Source organism: Nicotiana tabacum, chromosome 21 (assembly GCF_000715075.1).
Source record: "Nicotiana tabacum cultivar K326 chromosome 21, ASM71507v2, whole genome shotgun sequence".
Lineage (NCBI taxonomy): Eukaryota > Viridiplantae > Streptophyta > Magnoliopsida > Solanales > Solanaceae > Nicotiana > Nicotiana tabacum.
Genome location: NC_134100.1, coordinates 38,942,630 through 38,964,391, shown reverse-complemented (window position 1 = coordinate 38,964,391; position 21,762 = coordinate 38,942,630). Strand labels below are relative to the sequence as shown.

The 21,762-nt window shown below is 37.3% G+C and overlaps 2 protein-coding genes across 2 annotated transcripts; one reads left to right on the top strand and one right to left on the bottom strand.

The window, feature by feature from the left end:
- Positions 1–8,413: 8,413 nt before the first annotated feature.
- Positions 8,414–14,564, top strand: LOC107774687 (rab GTPase-activating protein 22). The gene is made up of 6 exons (XM_075242504.1): positions 8,414–8,739; positions 8,825–9,015; positions 10,923–11,058; positions 11,510–11,559; positions 12,187–12,240; positions 12,414–14,564. Exons 2-6 carry the CDS (start codon positions 8,843–8,845, stop codon positions 13,642–13,644), a joined length of 1,644 nt encoding a protein of 547 aa, XP_075098605.1. The 5' UTR covers positions 8,414–8,739; positions 8,825–8,842; the 3' UTR covers positions 13,645–14,564.
- A 411-nt stretch (positions 14,565–14,975) lies between these two features.
- LOC107774688 (cytochrome b5-like) lies at positions 14,976–18,053 on the bottom strand. The gene is made up of 4 exons (XM_016594312.2): positions 17,888–18,053; positions 17,655–17,754; positions 15,522–15,588; positions 14,976–15,436 (listed from the first exon to the last, which is right to left on the bottom strand). The coding sequence occupies exons 1-4, from the start codon at positions 17,977–17,979 to the stop codon at positions 15,186–15,188; spliced, it is 510 nt and encodes a 169-aa protein (XP_016449798.1). The 5' UTR covers positions 17,980–18,053; the 3' UTR covers positions 14,976–15,185.
- Positions 18,054–21,762: the final 3,709 nt, after the last annotated feature.

Here is a 21,762-nt window from a genome sequence, read left to right as displayed (position 1 = left end):
CCTGGCATGGTCACGGGCCTCCAGTCCAAGCATATCATACATGAGCAATCAAATAAGTACACATGTATATGATAAATGAATTAAGATTCTCATGCTCCTGGACTGGTATAAATAACACGACATAGAGTAGGCAGGTGCAAAGTGTGCTATCACCACTCAAATCGGCAAGTTAACACAGAAATAGTAACTACCCAATTTATTCAGGGAATTAACCTCTTTGTAACCTCAAGTGTAGCCCAGATAGTTCTCGACAAAGGTATGAATACGAGAAACATTATAACTTTACGCTTAACAGTCAACTCTAGGCATATCTTTGCCTAAGCATTCTTCTGAGTATGAATACTTGCCCCGATGCCCGCACATGGCTCAAACCTCACATAACTACGCACTTGTAGCGCGCAGCTATCACAAATAATTAACGCAATTAGTGCCTCTACTAAGTTTAAATAAAATACTCACCTCAAACAGGCCGCAACCCTGAAACAATTTGCTTCTGAGAACTCCCAGTCCCCAAAATTCATAGAACACATGAACCATCATAACTGATCACAACTCCAGCACTCGAATGACTATCACATCCTTCATGCACGATAATCCCACTAGGAATACTTTCATAATTCTTCCGTGCCACATAGCAATAATTTAACTATCAGTATTCTATCAACTAGGTAAGTACCGCAAAACCAATGAACATCCGTAAGTCAAAATACAATGCGCCTTCTGACATGCGCACCCTTCTCATGAATTACCGAGCAGTTATAACATTCATCTAAATATCTGAAACTGACCATGTTGTCCAAAATTCGGGACCTTTTCTTCAATACTGAACTGCCACCTTGTACATGTAAATTTTAATCCCGCACAACACACCGCATCTATCATGCAATCACGTGAAAAGCACGAGAATTTCATTATCAACTCTGAGTCACCAGCAAATTACATACCCGGTTAGTTAGAAACCTTCCATTTGCTCTTATCTAGGAGGAAATCATGATACACAACATGTCCCCCACACCGGTAGAAAATATCTAGTTCGAACCATGGTAGAAACCATCAAGAACACTTTGAAATCTATTTGCACATAATCAAGCTATCAGAACTAATTCCTCTAACTCGACCAAGCCACGCAGGTCACCAAACCCAAGAATATTGCCATCAAAACAGCTGTAAAGTCTCCACATCATAATTACCCAAAAGAACCGAGCATACCATTACCATACTGGTCTATCCTACTACCCAGTTGTCCTATTTACTTCGAGTTTCTTCTGAATTACCCTCAAGTTGACACTTCTCCTTGTCAGAACTCCACGATCCTTACTCAAAGCTCACTACAAGACATCCTAACATAAAACCACACCGCCTTAAGGCCCATAAGCCATTGTATTCTTCTTAAGCACCTCCATAAATACCACAACCGTAACACTCACTCTGAAAATACCTTATGTGAATTTAAAATTGTTCCTCTTACATTTCTTATACTAAAATATAGAATCCATAGTCATACAGAATTACCGCAAGTCCCGGCCTCATTAAATATAAATCTCAGATTCTATCCATACACAAATCCAGAAAAATTTTCGATTGCTATATATAAATCTCGAACCCATTGAACCTTCTCGAGAGTCACCCACTTTGCTCAAATCTAAATTGCACCGCCCAAACGGGCCGAAAGACACGTGCCCCATTAGCACAACAACACTCAAAGAGGTAACCCTGCCTTAACACCACCGATCAAATTCATACTCCGTATGCACTACATCCTTCACAAATAACAACTCACTCATCCCATGATTTTCATATACTCATAAAGAGCAATATAACCCGTATTTAGGAATTTCAGTACTTGAGTCATCCTCGAGATCAACCTCTGCAAGTCATAACTAATCCACAGGTATGCCTCAGACCAAAACTAAAATTTAACATATAACCATGAAATTGAATTGTCAATAGCAAGCTCCCCCACTTGGCTCAAAGCCATAGATTAAAACACTCGATAAATCACAATACCCATACTCTATTACTGCCATAATACCGCAGTCAGTTCAACAAAAATTCTTCTCAAGCTCATGCAACGCCAACCATAAAATACCTCAATCATCTACTAAGCTCGCATTCATTCTCTTAACACTCAAGTCAACTTTATCAACCAGATTCAAATTAAAATCTCAACACCTACGCTCCGCTGGCAGAAAAGAAACTCTCCACTAAATATTATAAGGAACACACATACGTAGATTACTCCGCAGGGGATAACCCACCTGCTTAGCCTCAAATTGGCATCTTGTTATACCCTTTCGCAATCATAATTACTATGCAATCACTTAATCTTTCTGAGTTTGAACTCATCAACACGACATGAAAATCTACTCTGCTTCATAATTAAACAGCATGACAGATCCCTCAATGCACTCACAACTCAAGACAGTACATCACATCAAAACAGGAATCAAGTACCCAATAGCAGACTCTTGAGTCACAAGTAAACTTTATTCGTCTCATTCAACCCACCTGAATACATCTCGCATTCACATCATACTCATCATATAGTCATTCAACCGCCCATCGAGCCACAAATTCCACTCATAGGGATACTACCGACGCATAAGTCCAAACGCACAAGTTCTCACATCCGAAACTACCGAGCTTAAGCTGCGGTCTAACCCTGGCCTCAAGTCCTCTAGACTGGCCCATCACCAAAACACAGAATACTCATCTCGAACCTCGTTCATAGAATCACAATGGGCACAAAGGGTGCTTGAGCTGGCCCCGCCGGCTCAACTATATCTGGAATTTGCTCCTGCACTGGAGCAACTGGTGGTGCTACAGGTGCTGCTCCAACTGTTGTACGAGCTACACCACGGCCTCTACCACGGCCCCGGCCTCTATCACAGCCCCGACCTCTCACGGCCCTAACTAGTGGCACGGGAGGCCGATCGTTCGATCGGGTAGTACATGTCCTCACCATCTTGAGAGAATAGAATCATAGAAATTTAGTTTCCGAAACCAACAAATTCACACGATAGAATGCAAGAAAGTGAAATTTTCTTAAGGGTTCGGCAGCCTCTTGAAGATAAGTACAGACGTCTCTGTACCGATCCGCAAAACTTTACAAAACCTGCTCATGACTCGTGAGACCTATATAACCTAGGCTCTGATACCAGCTTGTCACGACGCAAAATCTCACCTGTCGTGATGATGCCTATCTCAATACTAGGCAAGCCGACAATCTCAATAAACCACCATATCTTTTATGTTTGAAACATAATAATTAAATTCGGCGAAAGAAATCTCACAAATACAGATATAAACACTCCCAAAACCCGATGTTACTGAGTACATGAGCATCTAATATGAATACAAATCTGACTGATAAAACACTGTTTGAAAGTATAGAACAGTACAATAACTGAAGGAAAGAGAGACAAGGTCAGCGGACACCAAGCAGCTACCTTGATAGTCTCCAACTGGTAACACACTGAGGTCTAACAGTCGCAGTGTCCGGAAGCACATGGATCTGCACACGAGGTGCAGAGTGTAGTATGAGTACAACCAACTCAATAAGCAACAAGACTAACCTCTGGGCTGAAAGTAGTGATGAGCTCCGCAAGTACAGTCCAGTACATAAATAATGGTGCAGAAATGTAGGCATGCTTTCAAGTTCAACAGTTAAACTCAGTACGAGCAAAAATAGATCAATACTACATGATATGAGGAATATGACATCTCAGTGGAAAGACCTCATGTACTACTGGTCACAATTCATTCGGTCACTTAGTACTGTTTATGGCCAATCCAGCCCAGGGATATTCCATTCCCCATATATATATACATATCGACTGATAGTCAGTCACTCAGTACCGTATAAGGCCAATCCAGCGATGGAAAATTTATTCCCAAATGTAAATGATACGGACAAGATCCATGTCCAGGAAAATTCATCACAATATAAATAAGTAAGGCAAGTCCATGCCTTGGGAAGTCCATCCCGAATATATAATCATCTACGCTCACTGGGGGTGTGTACAGATTTCGGAGGGACTCCTTCAGCCCAAGCATGATACAAAGTCGATATGGCCTACTGCATGTGGGCAGTCCCAATCCGTATAGTAATAAAGCCTATAAGGCCTACGTTAGGCGGGCAGCCTCGATCCAGAACAATAAAGCCTATAAGGCCTGCTGCGGCGTACAACCCGATCCGAAAAACAATAAAGCCTATAAGGCCTGCTGCGGCGTACAACCCGATCCCATAATAATAATAATAATAATATATATATATATATATATATATATATATATATATATATATATATATATATATATATATATATATATATATATATATATATATATATATGTATATGTATATAATAACATATATAAAGCCAATATGGCCTGCTGCGGCGGGCAGCTCGATCCCATAAATATCCTCACAATGGACGAATATGACTGAGTGTGAAATGTACATTTTTAAAACAATTAATTCAATAGCAACACGACCCCATGGGTCCCAAAATATCGACACGTAGCCTAGACATGATCTTTAATAAGAGCCTTAACTCAATTTCCCTAACACGTGGAAAATGTTCAGATAATAACATGATTCTTTAATTTTACAACTTCACATGATTTATTCAAATCACAATTTCTATGGTGCACGTCCACACACTCATCACCTATCATGTGCGTCACCTCCAAATAATTTATATAACACCAAATTCGGGGATTCATACCCTCAGAACCAAGTTTAGAAATGTTACTTACCTCAAACCGTGTAATTTCTTACTCTGATGTGCCCTTGCCTCGCGAATTGGTCTCCGAAAGCCTCGAATCTAGTCATAATTAATTTGAGTCAGTCAATACAATTTATTGGAATTAATTCCATATGAAAATACTAATTTACCAACAAAATACGAAATTTAACTCAAAAATCGCGCGTGAGGCCCACATCTCGAAATCTAACAAAACTCATAAAATCTGATAACCCATTCAATTATGAGTCCAACCATACTAGTTTCACTCAAATCCGACTCCGGATCGACATCAAAATCTCAATAATTCGTTTTATGAGATTTCTATAATTTTTCCCAAATTTCCATCTCAAAACACTAATTAAATGATGAAAATAATAATATACTCGTGTATATTGACCAAATCCGAGTTAGAATCACTTACCCCAATATTTTTCTTGAAAATTTCTCAAAAATCGCCTCTCCCCAAGTTCCAATTTGTCAAAAATAAAAAATAGGACGAAGTCCCCTTTTTTATAACTTAATGTTTTTGTCCAGGTGCTGCCCTCGATCGCTGCCCCCGATCGCTGCCCTCGATTGTTGCCCCCGATCGCTGCCTTGATCGCTGTCCTCGATCACTGCCCCCGATTTCTGCCCCCGATTTCCAGCAAAAAAATTCGAGCAATTGTTTAAGTCCAAATTTCAATCCGTTAACCAACCGAAACTCACTTGAGGCCCTCCGGACCTCAACCAAATATACCAACAAGTCCTAAAACATCATACGAACTTAGTCAAAACCTCAAATCACATCAAACAATGCTAAAACCACGAATCATACTCCAATTCAAGTTTAAGGAACTTAAGAATTTCTAATTTCTACATTCGATGTCGAAACCTATCAAATCAATTCCGATTGACCTCAAATTTTGCACACAAGTCAAAATTGACATAACAGAGCTATGAAAAGTTTCAGAACTGGATTCCGACTCCGATATTAAAAAGTCAACTCCCCGGTCAAACTTCCAAACTTAAATTTCTATTTTGACAATTTCAAGCCTAATTTAACTACGGACTTCCAAATAATTTTTCGGACACGCTCCTAAATCCAAAATTATCATACAGAGCTATTGGAATCATCAAAATTCTATTCCGGGGTCGTTTACACATAGTCAACATCTGGTCCACTATTTCAACTTAAACTTTAAACCTTAGAACTAAGTGTTCCAATTCATTCCAAAAACTCACCGGACCCAAACCAATTACCCCGACAAGTCACATATCAACTGTAAAGCACAAATTGAGTAGTAAATAGGGGAACGGGATTGTAATACTCAAAACGACATGCCCGGTCGTTACAATTATTTATTGAAATCAGATACTATATTTGTTACGCAATTTTCTAGTCTTGATTATTTATTTTTCTCAATGCAAAAATTTATTGTTACAGGGTGAATATACTCTCTTTTAGGCGTGTTGGAGGGAAGAAAAATTGAAAAATTAGCTTTCAAGTGGGGTATTTTTTAAATATTAATTTCCACATAATCAAATATAGTAATTTATTTATTCCAATTATATTTCTCGTTGTTTCTTCTTAATATACATTGCATATTTTTCCCCAGTTGTATTTTTTTAGAAATACTATGAATATATGTTTCAACTATGTATTTCTTATCTTTATTTTTTCGGTCCAAATCTACAAAAGTAATTAGTTGAAACTCCATTTATTTTAACCAAATAAAAGAAGAAGTTCAAATGGTATATTTTCTACGAAAATAAAAAAATATTGTGTATTTTTAATTTTATTTTCATGCAATGACTATTTATTTAAACTGCGCATTTTTCTTTTTTCGAGTCAAATTTGCAAATATTTGGTCGAAATTTTACTATTCTTAACTAAAATTTTTATTTAGCCAATATATGGAGTTCCAACAACGTACTTTTATTTTTATTTTTTTAGATGTAATGATAATATGTTCTAACTGTGTATTCCTTCTTTTTCTGACCAAATATGTAAAAGTAATTTGATTAAAATATCATTATCTTTAGCCAAATAAAAAATTATAGTCAAAATAACGTTGTTTCAAAAAAATATTATCTTGATTTTGGCATGAAAAAAATGATTTAAATAGTCGGTGCACTTAAAAAGATAAAAATATATATTTTATTGTAAAAAAATACCACACATACAAAAAAATCCGTATGACAGCGCGTATGTCACACTCCCATGGATTGTCAGTGTCCAGGGAGGTCGAAGCTATGAAATTACCAAGTTTAGGAGATATTAAAGACCACGTGAAGTTTAAAGGGAAATTAAATAAAAGTTGCCAAGTTGAGGGGCCCGAATTATTCTGACTAATATAATTGGATCAATTACCCTTTTTTCAACTAAAATCTTCAACTTCAACTTCAAACATTCTTTTTAGGCAAAACGGCCCCTGGCCACTTAAACTTGCACCTGATTGCCAACCCGATAAAGAAACTTACAACTTTCCCATTTGAACACCTCAACTCATATATTTGTGAACTAATAAACCCCTCTGACCATTGACCATGCTTATGTGGCAAGAGTAGAGGTGACCTGGCCAAAGTGCATGCAACTCACATAATTAACAAGCGTGAGTACAATAGTTTTGGATTAAAAAATTATAAAATCAGAAAAAAAAATAGAAATAAAGAAGAAAGAAAGAAACTTTCTTTACAGTACCTTCCTCCCCCTTCTTCCCCGACCATCCCCTACTTTCTCCCCTATCCTTCTACTCAAAATTCATTTTCTTCATTTTACTTTCAAATCAAAAGCAACAGTAACACTCCTTCCCCCTTCTTCCCCGGCTCACCCCTCTTTCTCCCATTTGCTTCAACTCAAAATTGATTTTCTTCTTTTTACTTCCAAATTAAACGCAGCAATTCTTTTTAGTCAAAAGCACCCTTCAATCTTCTCCCATGCTATTCTTCTACTGAAAGTCAAGGATATGTTGAGAGGGAAGATTAAGAATCGAACAACTAATTGAGTCTTTGTTGCTTTTTTCCTCTTTTTTTTGGTCTCTATACAGATAATTTTTAGTACTAATTTTGACTTATTTGTGGTGGTGTGATGGTGCTGGCAACAGAGATGTGAGCGAAAAGTTGATATGGTATGATGGCGGTGGCTTATATGCAGTAGGCCGTGGAGAAGAAAAGGAAAGAATGAAATTAAAATTTTGATAAATTGGTTAAAAAAAGTGGGACCTACAAATTACACATGTCAAGCAACAAATAGTCCTATAATATGACATGATAAAATGTCAGTGCGTTTGATATAAATAGGAATTTATTAGTTCACAAATATATGAGTTGAGGTGTTCAAATGAAAAAATTGTAAGTTTCTTTACCGAATTGGCAATCAAGTTCAAGTTCAAGTTAAGTGGTCCGGAGATCTATTTGCCTTCTTTTTATTTATTTTTCGAAGCTTCAAAAAATCATATCCAAGCTTCCACCTAATTTAAACATCACATCCGTGCCAAAAAAGGCGACCTTCCATAGTGCCACGGAACCAACTCTACAATCTCAGATCCAACGTCCACTATCTCTCTTTTTCTACTTTCTAGGCAAGTAGGTACAGTACAAAAGAAAAATAGACAATCCACTCTTAGGTCGCCTCACTCAACTTGAAGAAAGACATATATATCTTAAATGAAAGCAAAAGCAGTTAAAAGAGGACAAAACGTTTTCAGTTTTGTGTGTTGTGTTATGGTAGAAAAGGGCATAATCGGCATTCCTTATTCCTTTATCTCTGATCCATGCTTTTCCTCTTTTTTCACCTCTTTTGCTCCTAATGCTTTTGTTGATTGGTATCACTAACCTCCGTGGTGTTTTTAACGGTAACGGCAGCAGCAGCAGCAGCAGCAGCGGTGGTTTCTGATTGAACCACCGGACTTCAAATGCCGGAGTAGTTTTTGCTTTCACGGCCTTGGCCGGACTCGCATTGGCCGCCGCCCTTACCTAATTCTACTTGGTAAAAACAAAAACAAAAAAAGTACGGCTGAAATTTCAAAGATATTTTTATCGTAAAGGACATTACATTATCATAGTTTTTGAAAACCCTAGAAATCTGTTTATAGAGTAAAATTCGTTTGCAAATGAAAGCTCTCAAACGAAGTCAGACTTCGTCGTCTTCAAACTCTCCTTCACCGTCTTCATCTTCACCGTCGTCGTCTTCGTCGTCTTCAGCGTCATCGTCGTGGATTCATTTGCGATCAGTTCTATTTGTTGTTGCTTCCTCCTCACCAGCTTACTGTTCTGCCTCTGATCGGTGAGCCTCCCTTCTTTTTCACCTTTTTCACTACATCTCAGTTATTCTTCGATCTGCTTCTCAGTTTTCCTATAACTGTAGTTTTCCGATTCATCTATCATTTTAGTTATGTTTAGTGTTATTCTATCAGATCTAGATCATTTTCTCAGCTCCTGTGTCCTCTATTTTTATATATGTCTAATAGTGTTAGTAGATAGATTATCTTTGTATTTGTGATTGTTTTACTGCTTTTGTTGTTTTCAGCTTGGATATCTTCGTAGCGCTTTGATTTGAACTGGTCATGATAATACGTCTTGATTTACATTAGTCAAAGGTTGAAACTTTACATCTGATTTCTCTTTCAATTGTTTTACCTTGTGATAATGTGATGCCATTTTTTATTTGATTGTTTGCTGGCTGTAGTCTATATTTTTCAGCTTATTTATTTGATAAAATATCTGAAGGCATGTGATTTATTTTTTACCTTTTGCTGCTTTTTCCTTCCCTCCTCTTTGGGTGATGCAATTAGGATTGACTGTACATCCTTTAAGTTCAGAAAACCATACTACTATTTGCTTCTGAGGATCAATTCAGCGGCAAAAGCATACAATCCAAAAGATTCACTGTATTCATACTGCTTAAATGGTGATTTTAAGTTCTTTCTTTTGATCCAAAAGATTCACTGTATTCATATTTCTTAAATGGTGATTTTTATTTCTTTCTTTTGTTTTTTTGTTTGTGTGTGTTAGGCGGAGACTACTATTTATTTTTGTTTCCACCGGATGAAAAGGGCTCTTTCAGAATTGGGGTGTGATGTTCTTCCTTATGAAGCTCTTTTTGTTTCTTTGATTTGTTATTTAAGGGATCTTTCTGATTGTGTTTTTTCGCGTGAAATCTGAGGTATCAATTGCGATGCTCTAGGTTAAAAGCAGAAAAGTTCTCATCCATACTGGCATAAATCCCAAGTCCATAGGTGTAGACGGTTGAATAAGACTCATTTAAGGAAGGAAGCTAGTATGAGTTCTACTAGTTATCGCCTTTTGCAATGTGTTGTTTGAACTGCATGACTGGGCTTCTCACATTGCTGTTTCAGACAGAAGATTGCTTTTCCCTTCCAGTTCTGTTTCTTGCAAAATTTTATTTGTAGGTAACTAGCGATGCTTGCTTTAGGATGTTTCGATTTAAAAGATGCATGAATAGACTTACATATCAATATTGCAAATCACAGCAGTCAAAGATAATATCTATGCAGAAGTATATCTATAGGTTAAGCTGTCCTGTGTATAAGCTCAGTAATGTAATCAAATACATTCTTGTTGAACCCTTTGTTTTCTACTGCCCCTATACTTTCAAATTGTTCAGCCTCAGCTTGTGGATAAAATTGTCGAAATAGGTTGCATCTGTATCCTTGTGATATCCTCAAGTTGATCTTTTTCTTAGTTGCTCGGCTATGTGGATAAAAGCCGAATTGGGTTAATCTGCTAATCACCAGTGTACTACGACTCGACCTTTTGTTAGATAAATTTCAACTCTGCATGATTTAGTTTCAACTCGACCAGTGTACTTCTTAGTGCATGATTCAAATCTGTATAGTTATCTTATTTTTTTCCATGACAATTTTGTTGGCTGGGTTTCTCTTACTTCAAATAAATGCACTAAGAAGATGAAAAAGAGTTTGTATAAGTTAATCATCTCCAAGACATAGCAATTGTGGAGTTGTGGTAATTTTAATTCCTTCTCTTTGATCTATGTTAGCACTGGTAAACAATTTTTCCCTGTCACCTTTATGCGTTTCCTTTTTATAGTTGGATAGTTGAAGTTGTGAAATTGTTAATGTTGCTGAATATATTTTGATCTCCCAATGTTGTTACCTTGACATGTAGTTGTAGTTTTCCAAAATATTTAATCATGAAGGTGTGTCATTTCAGAGGTCATCTCAAATCACCATGGTCCCGTAGAAAAAGAAAACATGTTCTTTCACCCCTACAGTGGAGAAGCTTTTTTACACCTGATGGAAAGCTTCGTAATGGAGGAGTTAAATTTCTAAAGAAAGTCCGAAGTGGAGTGAGTTCCTGCACCTTGAAATTTGAGAATCACATTTTCCATCCATGTACTCCTATTTTACATATTGAAAGGGTAATAAAACTATTAATGTTTGTTTGAAAATGTGAAAGGGAAGGGAAGCAAAATGAAGGGACTGAATAGAGGGAGTCTATAAGAAAAATGATTTTCTTTCCTTTATTTGGTTAAATGTGAAAATAACACCGTATTCTTTTGTTTGAAGTCCAAAAGAAGAAGGGAAATGGTGAAAGTGTAGATTGCTTTACTTATCAAAATTTCTGTAGATTTCTCCCTTCTAAAAGGGAAAGAGAATCTTGTGGGGCACCTTTGTCCAAATCTTTTTCCTCTATTGTCAAACCTAACAACACAAAATTTTACCATATTCCTTTCTTTCTCTTCCTTGCTTTCCATGCAAAGGGTGGGTTTGTTTACTTAACTTGTCTCTCTTATGCAGGGAGTTGATCCAAGTATCAGGGCGGAGGTTTGGCCATTCCTCCTTGGGGTGTAAGTTTTTTTCCCTTTCATACTGGTTTCTCGTATTAAGATTGGCATGGAATTTGGTTCATTCCACACACCCTTTCCCCTTTTCGCTTCATTTTGGTGTCCATTTTAGTTGCTTTATTTTCTAGGAGATGGCGGAGTTCCGTTTTCCAGATAGATGACATTAAAGTTCCTATGAGTTCTCTGAATTAATTCGTTTACATAGTAAGTGAGATCAATACTGCAGTTATTCTACTTGATCTTTTTAATGAATCCTCTTGTGGACCTGTGTTTACATATTGTAGGCTCCTTGTTTTCTATTGATCTATTATGTTAGGGTTGTTTGCTATGGAAGATTATATGATTGAAATTAATCTCTGCTCACTAAATATGAATAAAACTTTGTTCATAGGTGATTTGGTGGGTTCTGTATTGCTTTTGTCCCTTTCGATCATTGCTGAGAAAGGACAGGCTCTATATAGCTTCTCTTTTTTTAATAACTTGATGAAGTGATGGGAAGACAATATTTTTGGAGGGCTCGCAGAGCAATTCCGCTGGCCTTTGCATTTCTATACTTACTTCATAACTCAAGTTTTATACCGGTGAAGTCTTGGGTGAGCACTGATAATTATTCTTTATGTGTCTTTGCAGCTATCACTTGGACAGTTCCAAAAAGGAAAGAGATACTATAAGGAAAAAGAACAGGTACTGTTGTCAAATTCATCTGCTCTACCTGGACCAAAGTGTCTACAGGAAAATCCTTTTAATCTGTCTTTTCAGTTGACGAGTCATAATCACCTTTCTATTATTTATAGTTCAAATTTATATTTTGACTCCATAGTCCATACTCCTTATTGGTGCATAATATGTGAATGCAGAAAGGAATACCAGAGACTTCGGAGAAAGTGCTGCCAACTGCTGAAACGCAATGGTGAAACCTTTAAAATAAAAGACACTGGTGGAATTGGAAGCAATGGACATAGTGGAAATCTCATTGAAGGAATGGATTTCCCTGACTATGAAGATGTTGTTAGTGCCCTGGAATCCCTCTCTAGTGGGGAGAGGAGCCCATATATTGAAGATTCTGACAATCAGGGCGGTATAATATTGGAAGAATTTTCCAGTTCCAAACGAGTCATGGAGCCAAATGATGTCTCTGATTCTGAGTCATCGGATTCTGATTCTTCTGCAGATCATGATGTCAGTTATACTTTCCCCTTGTTAGGAAGCATGAACGAGAATACATCTGAGGTGCCTTCTAAGGGCACTTCTCCTTCGAAGACAGAAGTCCAGCCAGAGCCCTGCAATGCAGAAGATTATGCGACATGGCAACGAATAATTCGGGTTGACGCAGTTCGTGCTAATGAAGAATGGATAGCATATTCCCCAGCTCAGGGGGGAGGAGTATCAGATGACCGGGCACGCTGGTCTGCGCAAGCCGTTGGATTGAAGGACTATGATCACCTAGAGCCCTCAAGGATCTTCCATGCTGCTCGGTTAGTTGCCATTCTTGAGGCATATGCGCTCTATGACCCTGAAATTGGCTATTGCCAGGGAATGAGTGATTTGCTTTCACCCATTATTACTGTGATGACAGAGGACCATGAAGCTTTTTGGTGCTTCGTCGGTTTCATGAGGAAGGCTCGACATAACTTCAGGCTTGATGAGGTTGGAATTAGGAGGCAGCTAAATATTATTTCTAAAATTATCAAACATAAGGATTCACATCTCTATAGACACTTAGAGAAGCTCCAAGCAGAGGATTGCTTTTTTGTGTACAGGATGGTGGTAGTGCTCTTCAGGAGGGAATTAACTTTTGAGCAAACACTCTGCCTATGGGAGGTAATGTGGGCAGACCAGGCTGCTATTAGGGCAGGGATTGGGAAGTCTGCATGGAGTAGGATTAGGCTGCGAGCCCCACCAACAGATGATCTATTGCTTTATGCAATTGCAGCATCTGTATTACAGAGGAGGAAACAAATCATTGAGAAATATAGTAGCATGGATGAAATTTTAAGGGAGTGCAATAACATGGCTGGTCATCTTGATGTATGGAAGCTACTAGATGATGCCCATGATTTGGTGGTCACTCTCCATGACAAGATATAGACACCTTTGTTATAGTGCCTTCCAAGATTTTATACCACTAATTTATTCTCATTCAAAATTCAGCATTCCTGAATGGGTGCTCTTCAAGTCGTCACATTTTTGTGGCGAGAAAGGACAGTCTACCTGACAAGTCACAACACTCTGTTGCTGCTTTTTTTGGGTCAGAGCTCGTACATTCTGAAGTTGGGAAACATCCATAACTCAACTCTGCCGGGTACTAGCACTGCTATTTGCTCGGTTTCAGTGTAGCCATTATTAGAAAGCCTATGTTCCAGACTGGCTACCATGCGCAATATATATCTTTTAAGTTCCCATGTTTGACGCCTTATAGTTATAGGGTCTTTCTAATAGGAAAACTAAAGTGGAGATGTTGTGCCCATTGCCCAACTTCCTTAGGGACAAGGAGTGGGGTGAGGGGTGGGAGTGGATTTGAATTGGTTGGTTTTGACTTTTGAGATGCACAGAATTGTGGTTTTTAATGTGTTGAACAACCGCTATATCTTGCAAGGCAGAAACATTGAAAGCCTTGTACAGTTTGACATTGTTATCCCTTTTACGGGCAACTCGGCATACCTCAAATCCAGTGGCAGAACATCTTCTAGAGCTCTTACAGCGCCTACATGAAAAGACCACCAGGGCCAAGCTTCCAAATGTGCAAACTGCATGAGCAATTAATCTCACTATATTAGTAATCCTTCACAATTTCCAGCCAGAGTAGCTTCAGATTATGTTTGAATTCTAACTGCAACACTTTGCATCTACACCAGTTTTGGTGGGTAGGATTACCTTGGTTACATTTAATTGTAGGCTGGATAGACTGTTTAGTGAATTGGCTGAGTTGTACACCAGTTAGTTTAGACACTTGATGTTCTTAAAAAATCAGGTATAAATGATGTGTGAGAAAATGAACTCGTTGCTTGCCAGTCTTATCGCAAATAATGTCGGGTTAAAACATCATAATATTTGTTGGTCCTATCTACGTTTTCTCCCGATTACACATTAATATTGTCATACTGAATTGAAATCAAATATTTAGAGAAATTGAAAGCTGCAGTTCGGGGCTCTAATTCTCAAGATGCATGGAGGCAAATATACTACCAAAGTAGCCCCAATAATGCCCTTAACGGTTAGAAGAGCCATTTTACGTCCATTCTAATGAAGTTGTCTTGGCGCTAAAGGGTAAAGGCTGGCATGTGGCAAGTAACTCTTTTTCATTCAAAGGGCATGGGCAGAGATCATTTTCTAATTTCAAACATAGCTTTCGAATCAATAATAGGCTGTCTACAGCTGACTTCTAGGAGAGACTGTTATAGTGCAGAAATTATTCAAAATGAAGAAGGGTGTATCTCAAATATCATCATAAACATAAGCCAGGTAAAGTTCAATGTTTACAGGATGCACTACAAATGGCCACTGTGCAACTCATACAAAGTACAATAAATCAAGTTCAGATATTGCAGCTCCATAATGAACTATAAACCGGGTGTTTCATTTGACAACTACATAAGTGTTCTGACAATCCAAATTAGAACGCAAAGGATTTACTTCTCCTTGGTGTAGTGTCGCACAACAAAGGTTAAGCCCAAAATCAAGAGGGGCACAAGGAACTGCAAGATTTTGATAACGAATTCCGGAGTCTTGTCTGGATTGTATGGGGCTTGTTGTGGTGGGACATAAGCACATTTCAGGGGAACTGTTGATGTATCAATTTCTCCAATGTAATATTTATCCATCATCTTTCTAGCATCATCACTGTGGCCGACATCTTCAAAGTCATTAGTTGCATCTTTCCCTGTCAGACAATCAAAATTTCAGAAACCAACGCATAGAGAAAGCCTTTATCTACAGTTAGAACCAAGATAAACTGTGTGAAATACCTGTTGCTGAAAGCAAAACTTCATCACCACCTGGATGATCTTCCATGAATGGAGTCACATCATACACCTAGAGAGCAACACCACGACATAAATCAATATTTGTATTAAGGAAGGAGAAAATAAGAACTTGGATCCTTAAAAGGAAAAATATTGGAAAAGATATGAGTAGGTGTATAACAACTGGAAGTATCCAAGAAAAATATTAAAGAAGAGATAGAGAGACAGCGTAAGTAGCTTAAAGCAGAATGTCCATTGTCGCATCCTTTAGGTGCTCCTCAGAGTTATGCTTGTAATAGCACTGAGTAGGAAACTGCTTTCTAACTTTCCATACCTGACTGGCTAGTAATAAAGTTGAAGAAGTAACTAGTGTATCAGATGTAGGTCTTTCTTTTGCTAATCAGATGCAAGTGAAATTTATTTTATTAAGCTCAACATCTGTTCCTCAAATGAAATTAAAGGACCCTTGCTCGACGAGGTTACTCTATGTTTCCTTAAACTTGCCAAAACTGCTAATTGGAATTCAAGAACGGGCAGGGGAAGTCAGGTTAAGACATTTTGCTTCACTAGCATAATGTAAGTCTGATGTACCTTTGCATAAAGCATACTCCTATAAAGTTTTCACCTGTGTCAGAAGTTGAGTCACTGAGATACATGACTGAACATGCTTCATGTGGCTAGAGATTTTCTTCTTTGAATCACCAGAACATTGGAAGTTTGGAACATGTCACTTCGTCTTTTAACATTCAAAGCTATTTGGTGGAGAATGGAATCAAGAAGAAAATAACCAAAAAACCAGCTGAAGGAATGGAATGGCTCATTCACACCACAAGGCTAAAATGAGACATAAAATGTCTCTAAGCTTCAGATGTATATCCACTTATAACGATGTGAAAGTATGTATAGGTTTTGCTACAAATTCATCAATGTAACGAGTTTGCCATCATAATATGTGATACCAGCCATTTTTCTTTCTTTGTTTTGTTTGTTGTGGGGGGGTTGATACTAGCCACTTATTGTCATAGCAACAGTCATTGCCAAAATCTATCAGTGCAAAAAATAAAAAGAACACTGGATTTATCCACCTCTGCATAAATTTCACCACGTACCTGTTTCTCCCACCAGTACAGGTACCGGGTAACTCTGCCCACCAGGAAGAAATCGTCAATTTAAAGTTCAGTTGTTTATCTCTACTATCAACCTCTGATGTTCTAAACTGCTAATTTCTCTGGGACAAGTCACTTACCTAGACACCTGCCTTTTCTTCCCAGCCCCGAGGGAAACCTTCCAATTTATGTTACTATGATAAACATTAAGCATTTGATACTGTTACCTTTCTCAAAAGAAAAAAGATAAATCTTAAGTATTTGAAGAAAAAAGTTATTACTTTGTCTAATACTATCAACTTCTTTGTCTATGTCTTAGTTTCAGAATTCAACTCTTCAACTAACACTATTAGCACCAAATGATTGCACAGTGGCAGATCCACGTTAAGAAGTGTGGGGCACGTGAACCCATTCTGCTTGCAAATAATGTAAATGTCCTGTGTAATTTTTGAGGCGTTTTGCTATATGGTGCTGTTGGCACCCATGGTCAAGATTCAGTGTTGGTGCCTTGGTTCGAGACCGTATGGTCTTGTAAGTTATTTTTTGTTTTTAGCTTCCTTTTCTTCTTATTGTACGTTCTACTTTTTCTATTCTCTCTTTTGTCCTTTTTTTTAAAAAAAAAAATCTTTTCTTTCTCTCCATGATTGCATTAATTCTCCAAGACTTCATGGTAAACAACAAATTAAGGATTCAAAGATTAGCTATTAATTACTTCAAATAGAGATTTGTTTCTATCTTGAACCATACGCAATATAGATTTGTTTTTTTGTAAGTAATTCACATAAAAAGAATTAGTGATATGCTCTAAGATTTTCGCACTTCGGCATTAAATTGTCATTAGCAATCTAATTTCCCTATTTATTTTGAATTTTGATGGCAAGAACTGAATAAGTTGAGACAATTCAACTGATGATTCATCTATTTAATGGACAAAACGAAAATAAAACAAAACCCATCAAGAATAATACTACTACTGATTATTTATTTGACAGGATATAAAATGAACAGGACGGACTAATAAAGATCTAACCTTTCCGCTGATGATAAGCCAACAATCTTTGGTCTTGTTGTGTTTGGCAACCTCCTCAAATACATGTACTTTCTGATTTGAACCCATCTCTTCCCTGCTACTGCACACCCAAATTCACCTCAATTACGTTAAACGAAGTTGATAGATTTTGCATAAGTGGAATTTCTATAAACTTAGAGGACTTTATTAAAGATGTCGGATTTTCCAAATCTAAACAATTGTTCACCGAACACCTTTGAATTGAATATAAACATGCATATATAGATGTGCATATGTTGAAGAGAAGAGAAATGCCCTTGAAATTATGATGTCGTTCCACGCCCATTGTTATGGACTCAAGTGTGCCAACCGGTAACCGGTGGTAGTTAAAAGTTGGACAGTACAGTACTAATACTTTGAATTATGACAGCTTTGACACCACTTTTTCTGGTTTTCTACACCTTTGGTTCTTCAACTTTCTCCAAATGGGTGCCTTTTGTCTTGTTGGTTCCTTTTGGGATTTCTTTTTGTTGCTTTTGGGTTGTTACGTAAGCGAATTTATACAGTTGGAAATTCGAGTCATAACATGCGAGACATGAAATTGTTTTATTTTAAGTGTATTTTTTATTTTTAATTACTCTTATGCTCTTATTTTATGTTATGCGTAAAATAATACCCAAGTTCTCGCATAACTTATATGGATATAAGTTTAATGAGACCAACCAAATATTGTGTTAAGTAATATGGTATTAATTTCTCTACGATTAACTAAATAATAATAATTTATGTGAAATTTTGTATTGTGATAATTATTTTTAATAAGGCAAACCAAACGACCCGTAACTATTCTCCTAATCCATATTGTCTTTCAAGATTTTTAGACACATATAAGAAATACAATTAGAAACGTTAATTATGAGAATATTTTTCTAACATGCCTTGTACCTCTCTCTTAAATGTCTCACTTAATTTACACTATATGAATTTGCAAAAGAAATAATAAATGACTTTTTTTTTTAAAATTAACAATTTTGAACAAATTCAACTTTCCAAAACTACTACTAATATTTAGTACCAAAAGAAGTAACATATTATTTAGTTACTTTTTCCATGGTTAAATTTTTAATTTTACCGCTTCATTATTAGTTATGATCGAAATTTTAAAATACTATATATTTTTAATATTATAATATGTAAATATAACCTATGAAAAAAGATGGTTAGAGAGAAAGATGAACATGAAAATTAAGCTTGTCCGGGTTGACCTCTTAAAAGTTAAAAATGGAACACGTAATTACTTATTAGCATCTCTTTTATAGAGAAGCTACTCTCAATCGTAACGACTCTAAGAAATTAAATGCCAATCGGATTTATAGATGTGCAATCCCAAAAAAAAATAAAAGTGTATATATATAAATGCACCCCTCTTCCATACGACGAAAGAATATTTTTATGTGATTAGGAATTCTCCATCTACGTTGAAGTGAAGTACAATGAATTTAAAGAAACAAATTACATGAATATATACAACTCCAATGGGTTATTGTAAATAAATTAACAACCACCATGAAAGTAGTCAGATTACAAGAGGGTGTGTATTTGTAAAATTTTGAAACACTTCATATTCGAATCGCCAATCAAATCGACAATTTTCTCATTCAAACTTTGATCACCAAGAGTTATTAGATGACAAAACAGATCATTTTGGTGTAAACTTCTAAAAAGTCTCGTGCTTAGAAAATATTTACATAAATATCCTTCATTGATTTTATAAAATATTTTTTAATAATCTAAGGTTTACGCCCGCTGGAATGAATAGATTCTGTGGCTCTACAAACCACCCACTTTCCATTGAAAATGATGGCATTGCCATTAGAATATATAATTTCATTTGCCCATTGAAGCCTGTTTTCCCTTCTTCTTTTTGTTCTTTAATTTCCTCCTACTTTCAGGTTAGTCAATATTCAAATACATATTATCCACGTCTAGTCCCTTAAACACTCTTCTTATATAATGTTCAATAGGGAGATTGACATTTGTGTACTGGAATATCAATTCATATCCTCGAAATATTGATCGATTTTTATACCCTTAAATATTTGTATAATTTAAGGATCTAATTGTAAATTACTAAGTGATGAAATTCTTTTTCGATTTAAACTATATATATGCGTTGAATACGTTCTTCGTCTTACCCACCCAACTGACACACATGTCAATTATCTACAACCACATGCATGAAACCCAACTCAATCTCATAATAATGATGGTTACAACCTGCAAGGATGCAAGTAATACATAAAAAAATCCAAAAGAGCACCTGATGTGAACAACCTTGGATACCAAAATTATAGATGGACATCGTCGTTGATCGGCGTCGTGGAGGGTCGGCCGAGAAATAACGTGGATCATTTTTGGGACAACGAGAATAACCGAAATTTATAAAGTTTTTAAAGTTCAACCGTCTCAAAATACTTGGATTTTTAAGATACCTCCATAATTTTCTTTTAAAAAAAATTGATGTTCCTAATTACATAAAATTATTGTCGTCTAAAGCACCACAAAACCTCCTGCTCAAGCCTAGATGTGAGGGGCAATCCAGAACGTGTGCATGGAACAGCAGGTAGAGTCGAACTTGGAGTCCACTCTTTATATTTGTTTAGTTTTGCACGTCAATATCCATATAAAAGTAAATATTTGTTACGTGTACGCTTGATATTTGGTTCTCCAGTTTTTATAGGACTTAAATTTATTGTATGAACATGCAGAAAAAGAATAAGCTAAATGTTCCTATAAAATAAGTTATTGTTCCACATAATTCATCTAGTACTTTTTACAATTTCAATTGAAAAAAAAAGGAATTTTATTTCCTTCTAAACACAAGTTTACTTGAGATTAAAGATTGAACATTGTGTACGGTCAAAACCGATTTTCAGTCATAAAGACCGGTCGAGACAATGACGTTTCGATCGAAGGGTATCTGCATGGCAAGCTCGGACGAATTCCGAAGTAGAGACGTCGAGCTTCGAGCTATAAGACCAATCAACGGCAAAACTCGATATCATTATCGAGCCCGTATCCGAATCGGACTATGGGGCAACGCCGATCGACACAGGCCCCGAATATCGATGCTCCAAGGCAGAACCAAGCTCGAACTAAGACTGGGGATTCGATCTAGCGCCAAGCTCGAGCATGTATCTCCTCAAGGGTCTCCTTCCGAGACCTACACTTAGCAAGTTCGGCAACCCAATGAGCTCGAGTATCGGCGGTCTTCACCGCTTCCCGGGCCTCCATCTGAGTAGCCTCAGCATCAGCCCGATATACAGCAATGGACTTGTCCGCCAAGACTTTCGACGACTCAACCTCCGCCTTAGGCTCAGCAAGTCGTGTTTCAAGCTTCTCAATCTTCTTAGATTGAACCGACCCCTTTTGCTTGACACTTCGAAATTGAATGTCGGCAGATAATAATTTTGTTAAGATGGTTTCTTTTTCCGCTGCCAGGCAGTCGAGGGTCTCCTTCCACCGATTGCATTCTGCTCGAATTTGATCGACCTCTTCTCGAAGTAACCCGATCTTTTCGATCTTTTGCTGCAACTGAGACAATGAAGGGTTAACTTCCACGGTTGAGTCAGACCCATACTTTAACATAACGAGGCTCACCTGCTTATCGAGCTCGACCCCTTCTTCATGGACCTTAGCCAAATCCGCTTTGGAGGTCCTTTATAGCCTCGTCCTTTTGGCCGTAAAGAAGCCGCAGGGCATCTCTCTCACCTGAGACCTTCTGGAGCTCGGCCTCACACTGGCTAAGATCGACTCGAAACCTACTAATGGCCTGCAGAGTAAGAAACACGAGTCAAGTATGGAAAAGAACAAAAAAACCAAGTATGGAAGGACCATTACCCGAGTAATGAAACGCTGAGCCTCCTCTAATAAAAGAGAAGCGTCATTGATATCGGAACCATCGTCGACTCCAGTAAAACAATCCCTAAAAGGATCCCCTGCACCAGAGCCTACGCCGATATCGGGAGTCTTCAATTCTCGAGATTCTTTCAGCGTCTCCTCAGAAAAAGATGGAAGAGAAGGCGAATCACCCATTGTCATAGCCCCGAGCATATCGCTCGGAGTACTC

Bases quoted from the DNA above. Each gene is read 5' to 3' on its own strand.
- LOC107774687 (XM_075242504.1), top strand. From the start codon at position 8,843: ATGAAAGCTCTCAAACGAAGTCAGACTTCGTCGTCTTCAAACTCTCCT. The intron at 9,016-10,922 runs GTGAGCCTCCCT...GTGTCATTTCAG, and splicing joins TACTGTTCTGCCTCTGATCG to AGGTCATCTCAAATCACCAT. The intron at 11,059-11,509 runs GTGAGTTCCTGC...TCTCTTATGCAG, and splicing joins TAAAGAAAGTCCGAAGTGGA to GGAGTTGATCCAAGTATCAG.
- LOC107774688 (XM_016594312.2), bottom strand. From the start codon at position 17,979: ATGGGCGTGGAACGACATCATAATTTCAAGGGCATTTCTCTTCTCTTC. The intron at 17,755-17,887 runs GTGTTCGGTGAA...TTGGGTGTGCAG, and splicing joins TGTTTATATTCAATTCAAAG to TAGCAGGGAAGAGATGGGTT. The intron at 15,589-17,654 runs GTTAGATCTTTA...GTTGCTCTCTAG, and splicing joins GGCTTATCATCAGCGGAAAG to GTGTATGATGTGACTCCATT.